This window comes from Galleria mellonella, unplaced genomic scaffold (assembly GCF_026898425.1).
Source record: "Galleria mellonella isolate WM207_F2 unplaced genomic scaffold, CSIRO_AGI_GalMel_v1 utg213, whole genome shotgun sequence".
Classification (NCBI taxonomy): domain Eukaryota; kingdom Metazoa; phylum Arthropoda; class Insecta; order Lepidoptera; family Pyralidae; genus Galleria; species Galleria mellonella.
In genome coordinates this window covers 1,012,954-1,029,268 of record NW_026442039.1, presented here as the reverse complement: position 1 = coordinate 1,029,268, position 16,315 = coordinate 1,012,954, and the positions used below count along the sequence as shown (strand labels likewise).

Genomic DNA, 16,315 nt, shown 5'->3' with positions numbered 1-16,315 from the left:
ACTTTAATAATTTTGACTTTGCGGTACGGCCTCAATTGACGATGACAGAATGATCCCCAGCCGATGGGTAGCTGAATCAATAAGCCACTTCCTCATGCGGGCGTACACGAATCGCTTATTAGGCTTGATGACAGTTATGACTCCAATACAATTTTTCCCGTGTACTTCATTGTGAGAGGTCAACTAATTCGACCAAAGATGCACAGATGTGCTGCATTCAAACACTTAATGAGTCTATTAAAATTAATAGAACGTCATTGTTCCAATGATAGAGCAATTGAAAATAATATTTTTGTTGTTTAATAAAATAGCTATTGTAACAGATTACAATCGCAAAAGATAATGTTATATGTATGGATCGAATAATTTTATCGAATGTCATTTCCACGGGCGCAATTACGTCATATAACATATCGTTACAGATTATCGTATCGTTTGAAACTTACTGGGGTGTGACTAGAAAGGGTTGTGAGCGATTAGGGGACGACCCCGTATTTGATTGCAAGACCACTGTTAGTAGACATTACTGTTAGGTATTGACGGACAACGGTTTCTAACGAACAGATGTATGTATAACATAAAATTATATATAGATGATAGCCACGATTTAGCATATATACTCGTATCTAATACAAAATATTGAAAGCCTAAGTCGTTAATATTATAATCGAATACTTTTTGACATATTGCTGTATTAAGAAAATTCTGATTTTATATTAGAGAAAACTAAAATCTTCTAAATAACCTACATTTCTAAAACGATATCGCTCGTAGAAAAGTTAAGGAACATTCATGTGGTTGACATAAACTATTAAAGTCTTAGACTTAGCACGCATTGCAATGCTAACAATTCTGAAATGACTAAAGATATCAAATCGCGTGCAAAAACACACTAGCTGATTTTCGTAATAATTTTACAAATAGTTTTCTTAAGAGCGGCGCATAATATTGCATAACTTTACTCTACTAGTACTTAATAGTATGGAAAATCAAATAGATACTTCCTGAAAAGGGCGCGACAGTTACTGTGCGCGGTGTGCTTCCATATGAATATAAGAGGTAGGTACAAAAAGTATTATTTGATTCACATTTTTTTAACACTGCTACCAAATATAACAAGCTACTTTTTTTAATTTAAGATTTTTTTAATAGGTGATCTCGTCTTTGCTATCGGTATACTCTGATGGGGCACCGGTGATAGATGACTGATGAAGATGAAAGCAGGTCAATTAACCCATCCTGACGAATTCAACTAGCCACTATGGTTTCCAGGGGGAACCACGTGGAATGGTTACTAACAATCCCTTTCCTCCCTTTAATTTAAGATTAAAATTCATAGTGCGTGATTGTTTTGTTTGTAACACTTTACTGTACAGCAGTGTTTAGTAACGGAGTACAAGTTTTTTTTTTAATATGTACAATGGCGGAGTTACCCATGAAAAAAGATTTCTTCCAGTCGACCTTTAAATGTTTGATGGAAATTGTGAATAGATGGAGACAAAAAAATAGATAATTAAAAATAATAAAATAATAGATGATACTTTTACAACACGAGAACAATATTCTAACGCATCTAAATGGTATCTAACACATCTAATAAGGTAATATCTCTAAAATATTCTAAACAAAAAGGTACATAAATCCCATTCTTAAAATTTACAAATAACTTAAAATATAAAAAAAACCTTAAAGGATCATAAGTAAGTAAATCGGTAAGTAGTATGAACAGGTGACGCTAGAGCGTGTGCTAGTATAAACAACAATAAATTATATTTTTTACTATTCGAAACAGCTTACACTTACCTTAAACCCAATTTCGACATCAGTTATAACATATATCTTGATTGGAGGAGGGGAAGGGGCAGGAAAATAAAATTATTATTCATAACGACGGATAAATATTCACAATGTTGACAAGACTAACTGGTTGTCAATATTGATAGATCGATAGTCTAGTAATGGAGACATTATTAGTAGTAGGTGGCTGTTACTTCCAAACCCATACGCAATATGTTTCTTCAAATATGTCGCGGCCACAATGAACAAACCAAGCACGTAGCATAGAGCCTAGATACATAAACAGGCTGTTAACTCCATAAATAGAGTGACCGCAATAATACGTAAGGTAAATTGTAAGGACTTACAAGATATAGCACCACATTTTCAAATGCCTTTACGTGGTCGTGATTGTTTATGCAGTTACAATATGTGCTAGCGACTTCATTCGCGTGACAGAGATAAAATTAACCTATGTTTTTATCTATACTCCGTGTATGCTAAATTTCATAACTATTGCCTAAACCATCAAGGCGACTAGTGGCAGCAAACTCATTTTCACATTATAATATAATATTAGAAATGAAAATTACAAAAAAATGATCTTCAAATTTATTTGTATATATTTTATTCAAAGATGGTTTTGTCACCAAAAACCAGTAGATACTCGTATACAAAAAAGCTTAATTATACTTTTCGTCGTCGTCTGTCGTAATATATTTATGTTGTTGAAGCATATTACGTATTCAGTCGTGGTAATACGAATGTGTTATGTATAGAGCAATAAAAAGAATCTATCTATTCTATAGTTCATAAAACAACAGTTTTATGGGATTTTAAACTACTTGTTTATACCATACAACTGTAGTAGTAGTAAATAGTAAATGAGGATATTCTTAATTACGTATGTACTTTTGTTACATATATGTTACACGATTACCTCGCAAAACCAGAACAGATTTAATTCATTCTTTTTACAATTGATGTAGTTGTTATCCCCATCTTTATATCATAATAATTTATTACTCGTAATTAATAAAAGTGTAAGCGAAATCTACTTGTAAACACACGATTTCTGGTTCTGTAATTGTCACTTTAATGCGACTTCAATCATTACTATTATTAGCTATTATTTAAATATTTCTATACATTTATACTATTTAAATACTAAAACCTTTATGTAACACAATTTTAAACAATAGCTACTTTAACTAAGTGTTTAAAATGTCAGTGATAAGATATATAACCTAATTAACATTAATACTACATAGGTACTTTTATATTAATTTCATAAAGAACAGTCACTGGTATTCATTATTCTATCTTATGAATACTTTGTTTTAATACATTGAACCCATGATAAATTATGAATGCTACAATTTATTATATAAATAAGAGTCTAGTCTTTACGATAACCTCGATAAGGGCTTCTTTCATTTTCAAATATAGGGTTATAATTACTTACAAATATATTAAAATTGAATTCACTGTAGTTCAGGGAGATATAAAATGTATTTTTCTTGATATTAAAAGAAATGAACAGCTATATAAATTGATCTAGATATAATTGTATATATTATTTTTGACATCCTTAAAGTTTTCATTGCAATAATTTTATAACACGTAAATAAAAGTCTTGTCTGGTCATACTCACTATTTGCTTTTAGAGTAGGTAATATTATTGTCGTAAGACCACGTAAGACGAAATTTTTAAATTGTTTTCACATGACCACCGCAAACGCAGATTTCTTATTTAAATAGACCGTACCGTATACAAGATACGCTGCACACAAATTTAGTATGACTGTATATTAGATATTGAAGTAATGATGTAAGAGTACCGAACGTGCGCGAATAGAGTTCCGTAGCAAATGCAAATAATTGTCCAATTTTAAAATCTAGATACCAATAGTATAAACTAGATCACAGGTAACAGCTTGTTTTCATATAATCGTCATCCTTCTTAATCTTCCTATAAAGTTTCATGAAGATGTAACAAGTCGAAATACGATAGAGGGACAGATGTTTAGACATACCTAACTAAATTAATAAGGTTATATTATTTTGTTTATTTTTTTAACAAAATGAGACTATACTTCTTCTCATTCTCTAATTTGTTTGCTAACATTAATATTTTGACTAGTTCTCTTTCTTTCATTATAAAGTATTATATATTATGAGAACGTAATAAAGAGATATATTTAAGTAACTTGATAATCGGATTAATGAGATTATTCCTAAAGATTATGATAAATATGAAACAAAAATATGACGTTGCTTATTTGTTCATTATTCATTGCATATCTATTAGATAATAACAATTGTCACAAAGGTATAATAATCTGTTTGTCATAAAAAATATAGCAAATATGAAGATAAACAAACTAAGGGGACTGACCGTTATTATTTTCTATACAAATTAGAAAGAAAGGCTATGGTAATTGTTCACCAAAAGGTGGGCCGTATGCTTGTATACCTATGGTGCCTCGCGTGCGTCACCAATCCATAGGACTAAAATGTTATAACTTCTACAATTTCATTGCCATACTTGAATGGCAATGTTTCGGTTTGAAGGGTCCCACCCTAAATATAGCCTTTCTAGCATAATTATTCAACAGCATAAATATTAGTATGCATTTTCGTTTACAAATATTACCATCATGAGTTCAATATAATCAGATAATATTTAGCTATTGAGCCCGAATCTTTTCACTTAAGAAATATGTAATACATTGTATTTTTAATTTATCATCAAACAAAATAATAGCGATTTTTCCAGTACATTTATCTCATTAAAATGATTACGAATAATGTAACTATGTACACGTTACTTTGTAGTTTGTATTTCAACAGTACAGCGGCGCCGCTGTGTCGTCGGCTCGCGTTCTAGGGAGGACTTCCCGTTGCGTGACTTAGCCGGGAAATGAAAACTATCGAATTTACAGTGTACGCTTACGAAATTACTAAATCAATGAAACGTCTTATATCTATTTTTTCAGCGACATACAATCACGGAAACGAGTTATTAATTTTTGTAATACAGTAATGAGATCGCTCCTATTTGCCTTCTTATTGTAAATTACATATTTTATCTGTTTAAATTGCTATTTAATATTTAATATAAAAATCAGCTAGGTTATTGTTTTCACAACACTATTAATAAATAAAACCAATATTTGACGTTATAAAAGATTACTTAAATTTGTTCATATTTACCTTTTATAAACAAGTATGTTATCTATACAATAACAGGTAGTGATCACGTTGTAGTGAAACTAGGTTAAAATATTAATGAATTTGCCAAATAGTATCAAATCGACAAATGTTTTCCATCCCTCGTATTCCGTTCACGGGCAGGGCTCTGAGGGCGTTGACCTCTTGAGGCAGACGGAGCTTTTCGCGTCTCGCCCTACTTGCCATGCCGCCCGCCCAACACACGAACATACGTAATTTTTACGCAATAGTATCACGCATAAGAATACCTATTTCTAACTTAAAAAAAATCCTTACATTTATGTAATTACATATTTTCATAACATTACGTAATACCAATGTAATACTAAAATCTACTTTATTAATAGAGTAATGATGAGGGTTGGGGCTGGGTTTAATAAAAGACCTCTTTTATAGTCTTATCAGTAAGCACTTGAGACTTCTAGTCCAAAAATCCGTGCTCAAGTATCTACCTACTGGTTCGTCACAGAAGCGAGGATCTCGTACTTGAAACCAATTGTTTGAAGTGCTTTGACTGAATCTTTTTTTTTTTTATATTCGAATATTTTTTTTAGGTATCCTACGTGAAAACTGCAATCGGTTTTTTAATCATTATAATAACTATCGATCCTGGCCGGATTCGCACAGGTAGATACAATTATTGATAATAATATATATTCTATAGACATCCTCCATAAACTGCCATAAGAAACGATCCCGAGCTACCTACATCCACTGCCTCCCTGCAACGCATTTGATATCGTCGCTCCTTCTAGGATGACCCCCCAGGTCGTCTTATACTGCATTTGTCTGTATGGAAATATAAATAACCTATATAGTACTCGCTGATAATGTAAATTTCTATAGATAAAAGAATATTATAATCGGTAAATAGTTAGTTTGATTTTTGAGTATATTCATTATAAGCAAATGATCAAATTTTTCCTTTAATTTTTTTACAATATTAGTATATAATATATCAGTTTGCAGTAAAATATCTGAACCTTATAACAACCTAGCGATTGTCTACTGTTAACAGTAAGAATTCTACTCAGTTTAAAAATAAATGGTACTCTGATGATGATACAGTTGATATTAATTTTATTAATCATTTATTAACTTTCCTAAGAAATTGGTTTTAAAAATAAAAAGTGCAATTAATAATTTTACACTATTCTATATAAGTAATTCTGCATTGATGGATCAAGCGTAGTCACTTTCGCTTTCAATGCAGTTAAGTGATCAACACTGTAATTTCTATTTATGGTAACATTTAGTTATTATGAATCTTCATTCTTAATATCGATTTATTTATTTATTTATATAAACTTTAATGCACAGTGAAACTATGTACATATGGCAAACTTAATACCGGACGGTATTAAGTACGCCATAGTATTAATTATTATTTAGTACTCATATAAAGTATAAAGTTATTTAGGATTACTATTACAGTTGCGACAGTCACTTAATAACTTTAAACACGAAGCTATAGTATTTTATAAAAAAAAAAAAAAAACAAGTAAGAGAAAGTGTCATTATTAAGAGTAAAATTATCGCATTAATTATATATCCCATTTAATAAAGTATGTAATATGACTATTAACTTGTAACTTAGTGTTATTTTTGTGCTTAAGAATAACACTATGTTTAATAGTTTATATAATATTAATATTTATATAATTTACTTTTCTGCAAAAATTATGTCACTTTAATATTTTTAAAATGTTGCCTAATGTTGTTTAACATTTTACAAAATGTTGTTATATTTAAATTTTTGTTAAAATATAGTGAGAACATTTTTTAAAATGTGATAATTATATTAAGATAATTACTATATGATTAAAAAATAAATAATTAACTGCATAAAAATTTGCAATATCTAAGTAAATGTTTTTAACACATATTCGTTGAAATATTTAAATATATATATTTATATACTTTGATAAATTATATAATACCATATTAATAGATATGGAATATAAAACATATTTCTTTCAGTGTAAATAAACAACGAGACGATGAATAGTTTTTAGGAGTAAATTTCTATCTTAATCGTAACTGGACACAGTGATTTACGAGATTAATCAAGTTTTATATATAAAAAAAACTATAATAGAATACAATTAAGAAGAGGGTTTTCTCTACTCTGTATAGTAAAAATGCGTAATAACCGAGTCACAAGATAAAAAAGACAATAGTTCCGCCATTTTCTTACAAAGATGATGTGCGGATATTATCTTATATTGCATTTTATTACTTTCAACATTTTTTATTAAAATCTTAATTTCATAACGTCCAAAGTGCTAAATTGTTCAGTAATTCAATATCTTTTATTGAGTTATTAATTCTGAAATAAATCAAGGTGACATCGTTTCGAATTCATTATATGCAAACAATATGTTCAGCAAATAATACAGTTGCTTAATCAAATTAGGATTACAATAAGTTATTAAATATTTCCATGTAAGTAATTACAAATTGATCAATATTCAAAGTTTGATATATTTTAGTAACCAAAAATAAATTACGTAATTAAGTTCTTGATGATGGACGTGTAAAATTTCCCTTTGTGTATGGGATGCCGTTTACATACTTGAACAACAAATGTACTAGTTAGTATGCAATTTTGTGTAGTTATGTTATTATGATACAATCAAAATGGAAACCTAAGAGTATCGTATTTTAAATAGATACTATTTCACGTAAACGACGGCCACGTGGTACAACAGCCAGTTTATAATATTGCGTAAACGCGTACGTATGTACATTTAGAGATAAACAATACTTAGAATATCATATTGAACAAGTCATAATTTTTTTTTTTTTTTTTTTATATATTTACATTTCCATTGTTCAAAGAACACCTGACGTAAAGTACGCCGTTACCTTGAAATATAAATTATCTCTAATTAACATCCAGTCTCCCGCAAAGAATTAGAATTGATTAATGTTTTCTAAATTACACATAAAACGACTGAACAGGTGAATATACCTACAGGTGCAGAACTTCCTCACAGGCAAAGTCACGGGTAGAGTTTAGTTAGAAATTTTCCATAATATTGACTAATTTTGTAACATATGACCTAGTTTCAAAATAAGATTGTTTTAGAAATATATGATTAAATACTTAAATTCCTTAAAAAAATATTATTTTAAAGTACCATCTGTGATTTTTTACTAGATTGGGATACTTGTAAATAAACCGTACGCCGAGTAAAACAAGTTATTAGTTTTGTTTTAGTAATGCTTTTTAGTGACAACAGAATGGTAACCCCGCATGAGCAAACTACCGATATCCGCTGGCGGGCACCAATGAGGGAAGATAGGTGAGGATGAAACCAGGTTAGTTAGCCTATACATTCCAGTAAGATATTTCTTGATTTTTTTAATGGATGATGGAATGGTAATGGAATGGTAATCCCGCCTGTGCTATCGGCTACATAATTAAATCATAAATTATGTAATATTACGATGAAACAGGATATATATGTGTATATATATATATATATATATATATATATATATATATATATATATATATACACACGAGTCAATTTTTAATTATAAGACCCAATTCCCATAACCAATGACTAACTACACTTGACTGTATTTGACCTTTTTTATTATAAAAATAGGTTATTAACATATATAATGTAGATTTCAAGTAAGTTTATTTTTCGTATATAGGGATTTCGTTAAAGGGAACATACTTAATAAAGCATTCTGTAATCTATAAATTATGTCTGTTAATATATTATTATGTATAAGTCATAATCAGTAGCATCATATTTTACAAACTTATGACATTATAATAAAAAAGGTATGTCTAAACATAAATATAGGACAGTATTGCAGCCGCACATGGATGGTATCAACTTTACAGCAAATCGAACAATCGCGAGATATTTCTGTAACTTCCTCATTCCTCAACAATATGAAAGCGTGTGGGGTAAACAAGTCACAAAATCAATAAGCATGCCTACATATTTAACAATTTCACATATTTAATCATATCTTCTTATTCTGACTGAACAGATTTTTGAATAAAAAAAATAAAAACTACTTAGCGTCCATTATTACCTACAATGGCCTTGACTATTTATTTTGAGATTCTCTCATGTGGTCTGTCTATCGATAGTTTTTAATAACTAATGTCTTACCACGGCAAATATAACGACAAAAAGAAATTGGCAAGAACATACATCTTCTAGTGATTTGCGTAGCTTGCAAAATTAAAATCAGGCTTGTGGAGTCGAGAATAGACCATTTTTTTAAACTAAAAGGAATAAGTTCCTACCTCAAATATATTTATTATATTAACAAAAACACTTTTATTATTTTTCACAGGTGATTACACTGTGAATAAAAATAATAATTGCACTAAATGATACAGAATTAAATGTAGCAATAATTTCCATGACTGTGCGGTATATGTAAAAAATATATTTATTTCATAAATAAATACTAAAAATCTATTCCGGTTCTTTGTTTAATGTTCCTTAATTCTCAACCGATACATTATTATTTTTACAATAGATAGTTTACTGCAATCCTACATTATTTTTATTACGATCAAATCGATATTTTTAGTTACCTAGGACGCTGGAGTCTGACTAGAAGCAAATGTCCGCCACCCAAGGTGTTAAGAGCTTATCCTACGGTCTCTTTTGTCGTCTCCCGCATACATAATGCGCTTCAGCTCTTTATTCCAGCAGTAACCAGCTATGGCTACCGAATACCATGTATAATCCTTGTGTGCTCAGAATGTTTTATATATGTAAATATTATACTATTTTTACAGAAGATTATGTAGCACACTCATACGATAACCATTCGGTGATAATTAAAATAGTAATCACACTTTCGTATTTATTTCAATCTGCTTATTATTTACAAATATTAACTATAAGCAAAAGTACAAAATCTTCAAGCTTTCAATTAGAAGTTTTTACAATCTACTAAGCAAGAATTTGGATTTTATGCGAGTGACAATAATATATTATTATTTGGATATATTTCTTCAAATTGTATTTATGGTCTGCGTCATTAACATTTAATTAAAATTATTTAGTTGCAAAACGTCTGCGTAATAATTATCTTAAAACAGAAGTATTGTATTGAGTAAGTAAATACTTTTGTTAATATTAGCATAATATATTTATATTTATACGTTTCACAAACCTGATACACAAGCATAATAATAATTGCGATTATTAAACAATTTAAATGTGATGTAACTATGAACGAATTTGATTTTGATAATCATTTTAATTTCGCAGATAAGTACGAACAAATAATGCCATTTATCATTATACTTAGATATTAGAGATATCTCATTCACAATGAATCTTAATCTCTATTACGTTTTTACATAATCATAATGGTATATGCTAATAAATATATTTCTAATTTAAAATGTAACAATATTTTCTATTATTTTAGTCTATAATTGACTGGTAAAACGCCATTTATTATTCAAAGTGTATTAAAATTCTATGAATCAATTGATAATAATTATATACGCGTACCTACATTAATAACGTGCTAGTAATAATTAGTTATAATAGAGCTAAATACCTCCATGATTGTGAATCTAAGCTTCTTATACTGGAAAAAAGAAATACCTCATATACCTGATTTGCAATATTGCAATGGTGCACCGTGTGAACTATACCTATTCACAAACCATACGAACAAAGATTTTTAGACAAAACTAATATGGGAAATACTATTGAAGTATAGTATAGTAACGATACGAAAAAAATGTTTGAATTGCTTCATAGTTTCGATGTTAAGCAGTCTATGTTAAATCATTTATGATGCATCTAGTATAAGTAAATAAGATGTATGTAGATCTTATATAAAAGATAGATACTATAATGAGCACTTTGAAGTGCAACTTTAAATGTCTTCACTAACCATTATATTTATTTTTTTACACCTATTTATTCCTATTTCCATAAACAGGAAAAGGAATAGATAATAATAATAAATTCAGATTGCCTGTAAGAGATTGCAAGGTTGCATTTGTGCATGTTACATATATATTATATAAGAATTTTATAATATTATGTTAATTTGAAATAGGTAAATTTTTAAAATTAGTTTTGATTTGAGTCTTTGCTTTTATTTTTGTTTTATAGTAGCAGTTTAGCGCCTCCATCTTCACTCCACAATACCAGAAACACTAAAAACTTAAAGTTTTTCAAAGGTATTGTAACAAGTTTTCAATGATAAACGAACTGTTTACTAAACATACTGTGAGCCGCGGCGGCATATACAAAGCACACCAAACCAATCTATTGGTACATATTCATGTGCATACCTACGTGAGAACAACGCATTATTCTACCTGGCCCATGACGCCAGAGCCAACAACGGACGCACGAGGACTGTTAAAATGTCTTTTTTTGTGTCAAGCAGTTAGCTCATTATTAAGCACACTAATGATTGTATTTCGATGACAATAAACAGAGTCACACAATACATGTCGTCGGTATTTAGATCATCTATCTACATAGTTAATACTAAACAAGTACATTTTGCTCCGTAATAGTATGTATATATTACGTACATTTATTTAAAGAACAAATACGAAAACGTTATTTTGCTCTACAAAAAAGTAACAATTTCAACCGTGACAAAATTGATCAGTTATTTTGATTTAAACATCAAACTACTTAACTAATTTTCAAGAAATTTCCATGATAAAACCTATCATATCTAATACAAAAAGAATTTTCCAAATCGGCTTATAAATGACAAAAAAATACAACCGAATTAAAACCTCGTTCTTTTTTTAAATAAATCAATAAAATATAAAAATGCTATAATAGATGTGTGATATGATGCAAAACATCGATCCCAGTACTGATTCTTTTTTGTGGAAACTGAATAATGAATGCACCATTGCACCAACTGTAACTAAAGATACCTATTAGACTGTAACTAAAGATAAGTAAATATAATGTAAATAAGTTATGAGAAGGGCTGAGAATCTTGTAACAAAAAGAACGACAAGTTAAAATGTAGCTAATTATAAAAATCGAAAAAGATATTTGTAAAAGACATGTATTGGTTATCTAAATTACCTACAAGCTAACTTATTGTATAGACGCAAACATACTATATAGATAGCGATTTGATGATGATGCATGTATTGTTTTTTTATGTTAACATATATGTATATCATTCATTACAAATTAAACAAACACAATTAATCAAATTCAAATCAACCTCACAACAGATCCCAAGCTAATATTGAATGGTGCAGGTATTCTCTTACTCAGATCAGATGTAAATATTGAACACAACTATGTCAACAAATAAGAGAATGTATACAGCAAAAGGGTATCAGGTGACTTGGTAGCTCGGTGCAGTAGGTATGTCATAGTGATCCGATGTCACAATCACGTGGCGTGAAAGCGTTGTTTTGTTTAAGCTGCTTTATTAGCACGTGCGCCAAATGACAACAAGCCGTGATAATATGAGTACGAGTGGTGAGTACTCTATAAGTACTAATGAAATCGTATATGCATAAGTGGAATCAGGTTACGACACTTTCGATCATAAATCGTGATCCTAATTAGGAATCGTGAGATGAATATCTATGGCGACAGTGGAGTATGATTAGAATACCGTTTTCATAGATGGCGAGCTTTTCCAGTATAGCAGGTGCAGTTTTACGAGTTCTCGAGTCGCACATTGTGAGGACGGATACGCGGCCAGTAGCGGCCAGTTACTGCTGAATACCTCTATACAGAAACCGGGCAACGTGTCACGGCCACCTAACAGGATTAACTTACCCACCCTACTGCGCAGGTAAACTGAACTACTCATCAGACCATAAGACGCCTTAACCGACTTATAATTTATTTATACGGATTTGAGCGGTCGAACATGTAACATTATAGGGATGTTTTGACCTTTGGATGGATCAACGTTTCAGGATCATGTTACAAAATTCTCAACAAGTGATTTTTAGTTTAAGTAGTAAATGGAAACTAGTGACATCATAAAGTAAAGAAGTATGGCTGAATTTTTTGTTTTTTATTTTTATTTTGCAGAACTTGACAATGAAAAAACTTCAAATTCTCTGCCAAAGAATGACTCTTTTTCCTCTTTTCAATGTTTGTATAACACATACATAACATACGTAAGAACTTGTATTTTAAATGTGTAACGCATGAATAATATACTAAAATAACAATGTATCGCTTTACGTAATAAAAGTACAAGTATATACAAGTAGTAAACATAATAAACATAGACTTCAATGATCTAATCCTATAAATTAGAGATATACTCCACACTAACGAGATCCAAACTAAACAAACCTGTCGCTGATTGGGAAACAAAATTGTGACAAATGAAAACTAATGCATGCTACGCAGTTAATCTTCAGTAGTAAGATACTCGCTGTTGCCGACAGGAAAGTACCTACTAATGATGATGAGATAATTTTACGAAATGTATATAAAATTTTACATATGTAAAAGATCCACGCGGATATATGATACTTACAACATTACTCTTATATTCCGCAATCAGTGAAGCCGAGAGAAGTGAAAAATATAAAGTAATGGAGAATCGTGGAAAATAGAATTTATATAAAAATACTGTAAAATGATTAAGAAATATATCAGGAATTACTTTGATTCCTAATAAGTTATTAATCTGAGGCTTTATAAAATATCACTTGCTTACTTGTTTTTTTTTTTTGCTATATTTATATACCTACAAGCGACATAGGTACTTGTTAAATATAACAAGTTTTTTATTAGTAAAGCTTGTCTGTATGATCCAGTTAATTTCTATTTCTTATAATATATGCAAATCATAAAATACGAAATGTTTAGTAATATACGAGTATTAATAATAAAAACTAGATAGTTTGTATGTTTTAACTTGCATCTTTATTAGGATTGGTAATGGTGCAAAAAGTTTGGAAACCTCTGACACAGAGCCATAATAATGTATGACATACGTGACTAATAATTATTTAGCAGATTTAACGTAAAAACACGCAGACAGCCACGGCATATTTTATTCATTAAAATTTCAGATTCTTCTAATAAAATACGTCAATTACATTAGTAAATTGCTTATGAGGACCAAACCTATTATAAATTTACACTACATACCATACATATGTAGATAAGAAAAATAAACAAATAAAAACTAAATCCCTTATTATAAACTAATGTCAATTAAAGAGTAGTTTTTATAATCGATTTCATAGTCGTCCACTCATGGTCTAGATAGATACGAATCATTTGCTCATTGGATATCTATCTAATCTTGATAAAGATGAACGTTTACCAATATCACCTATATATCTGTAAATATCTATCTATCTATCTGTAAATTAAAGCTCTATAAAGCAAATTGTATAGCATTTAATAAAGTTATATTTTTTTATCAGCAAAGTATTTGTTTTGTGAGAGAAAATTTAATCTTTATAAGTACATAGATTAGATTTTGCCTCTAAAGGTTCAAAAGTTCAAAAATTCACTTTAGATTATTTTATCTAAATCCTTATGGATATAGATATAATAGTAATCTCAACGCAAATTGCAAATATATCTAGTAAGTGCGTATAATTTAAATATAAATTACCCAAAAAAAATATGCTCTAATAGTATAATTTTTTCAGGTAATTTATACGTAGTATTATAAAAGTTAAACTCCTGTCATTCAAATACGAATACGCCGCATAAAATTTGTAATTACAGTATCAGACATGACAGAAATTAAAATGAGATATAGACGTACCTATAACAGTAATCCAAAAAGAGATTAACTTCTTAAATGACTTCTATAAGAAAAAGGTTCTCAATTTAATGCTCTTTTTAATGTATATTACAGGTTATTTTCCAACTCAAAACCGATTTTAATTATTTGCAATCGATATATGTATATTACTCTCGTTTTAGTCTCATACTATTTTTTTTTTTCGATTTCGTAAGTTAACAAAATCTTAAATTACTTAGAAGTTTAATACTCTAAATACATTGTTTTATTAATATTTTTTATTGATATTTATTGACGTCAATAAACCGCAATAGATTTTATTAGACCAATAGGTATTATAAACTGAGAACCTCGAATAAGTTAGTATAAAACAATGTTATATAACTTACGATAATTTTATCATAAAATCAACAACATAGTATTAATATCTAGATAGTACAGGTATGTATTATTATAAATAACAACTAAATACTTCACAATCTCACGGTCAAACCTAGCGTAGGTCTCAACATAGATCTCATGTACCTACCTACAAATAGAAACGTATCCCCTTTTACCATTTGTACTATCGTAGACTTTTTTCAACTATAATAGTTACTATTGTTGTTGTTAGTACACAACTTGGAATGACAAATACTCTGAAACCTACCTAATGGAATGTAACTACTATAACATGAACAGTACTATAACATCTTAAAATACACTGTGTCATCAATAATACCTTCACACGTTACTATTTCTGATAGTTAAAGTGTTATGTCTTCGACCCTTTAACTTATCATTGAAACAAAACATAGCTCAATAAGGACAATTGATTATATTTCAGATAGAATCGAAGTTACATAATTCGAATATATTTAATAAAGTATTAATAATATCAACATTGATTGTGACTGATGTGATTGGTGACAACAGATAATTTTAATAATAATTGATTTAAACCGAAAGCGACTTTTATTTAAAAATTTGACCTCCTATGTGCAGGATTTTAATTAATATGAACTTTTTATCTAACAATTTTGTTCGAACTTCTTTTCTAAGAAATTCGAACCAAGGTTTATTTTTATAACATAGGCGGCAAAACAAGCATTCGCTTTAACTGATGGTAAGTGATTACCCTCGCCTATAAGCTAATACAACATTTAAAAAAATTACAGATGTGTTCGGGCCTTTTAGAAAATAATATACTCTATTCTTAAAGGTGCCAACTTTGTTGAAGTCAACATCTATCTATTCAAAATATATAGATGCCGGTAATGATCAGATACATCCTGTCATGTACTATATGACGAAGGAGACCAGAGCTTCTGGAACCTATAGATATGTATGAGACGGGTTCTAAAAGTGGATGAAACAAGCGATACCTATGTGAGGATAATAGGAAAAGATAGCACGTGATTTTTTCTACAGATACCGTAAGAAACTTGGAGAGATATATCTCTTATTGCTCCAAGTCTCTTCTAGTATCTTGTGCTATAGAGAGATAATATTATGAATAAAATAAATGAAATATTTATTTAGGTAATATCAAGCTATACGGATAATTTAAGTAGTATATAAAAATCAAGTA

General features: G+C 29.4%; 1 protein-coding gene across 2 annotated transcripts in view; it reads right to left on the bottom strand.

Moving 5' to 3' along the window:
• The window catches only part of LOC113511644 (protein FAM107B), a 35,462-nt gene extending 22,717 nt beyond the window's left edge, over positions 1–12,745 (bottom strand). Inside the window, exon 1 of one of the 2 annotated variants that reach the window (XM_052894563.1) lies at positions 12,631–12,745. In XM_052894563.1, the coding sequence (XP_052750523.1) occupies positions 12,631–12,697 (67 nt within the window). In that variant the 5' untranslated portion in view covers positions 12,698–12,745. Of the gene's footprint in view, positions 1–2; positions 21–12,630 lie in introns of those variants that run through there. The other variant, XM_052894564.1, reaches the window with a different exon arrangement.
• Between the last annotated feature and the right edge of the window lie 3,570 nt (positions 12,746–16,315).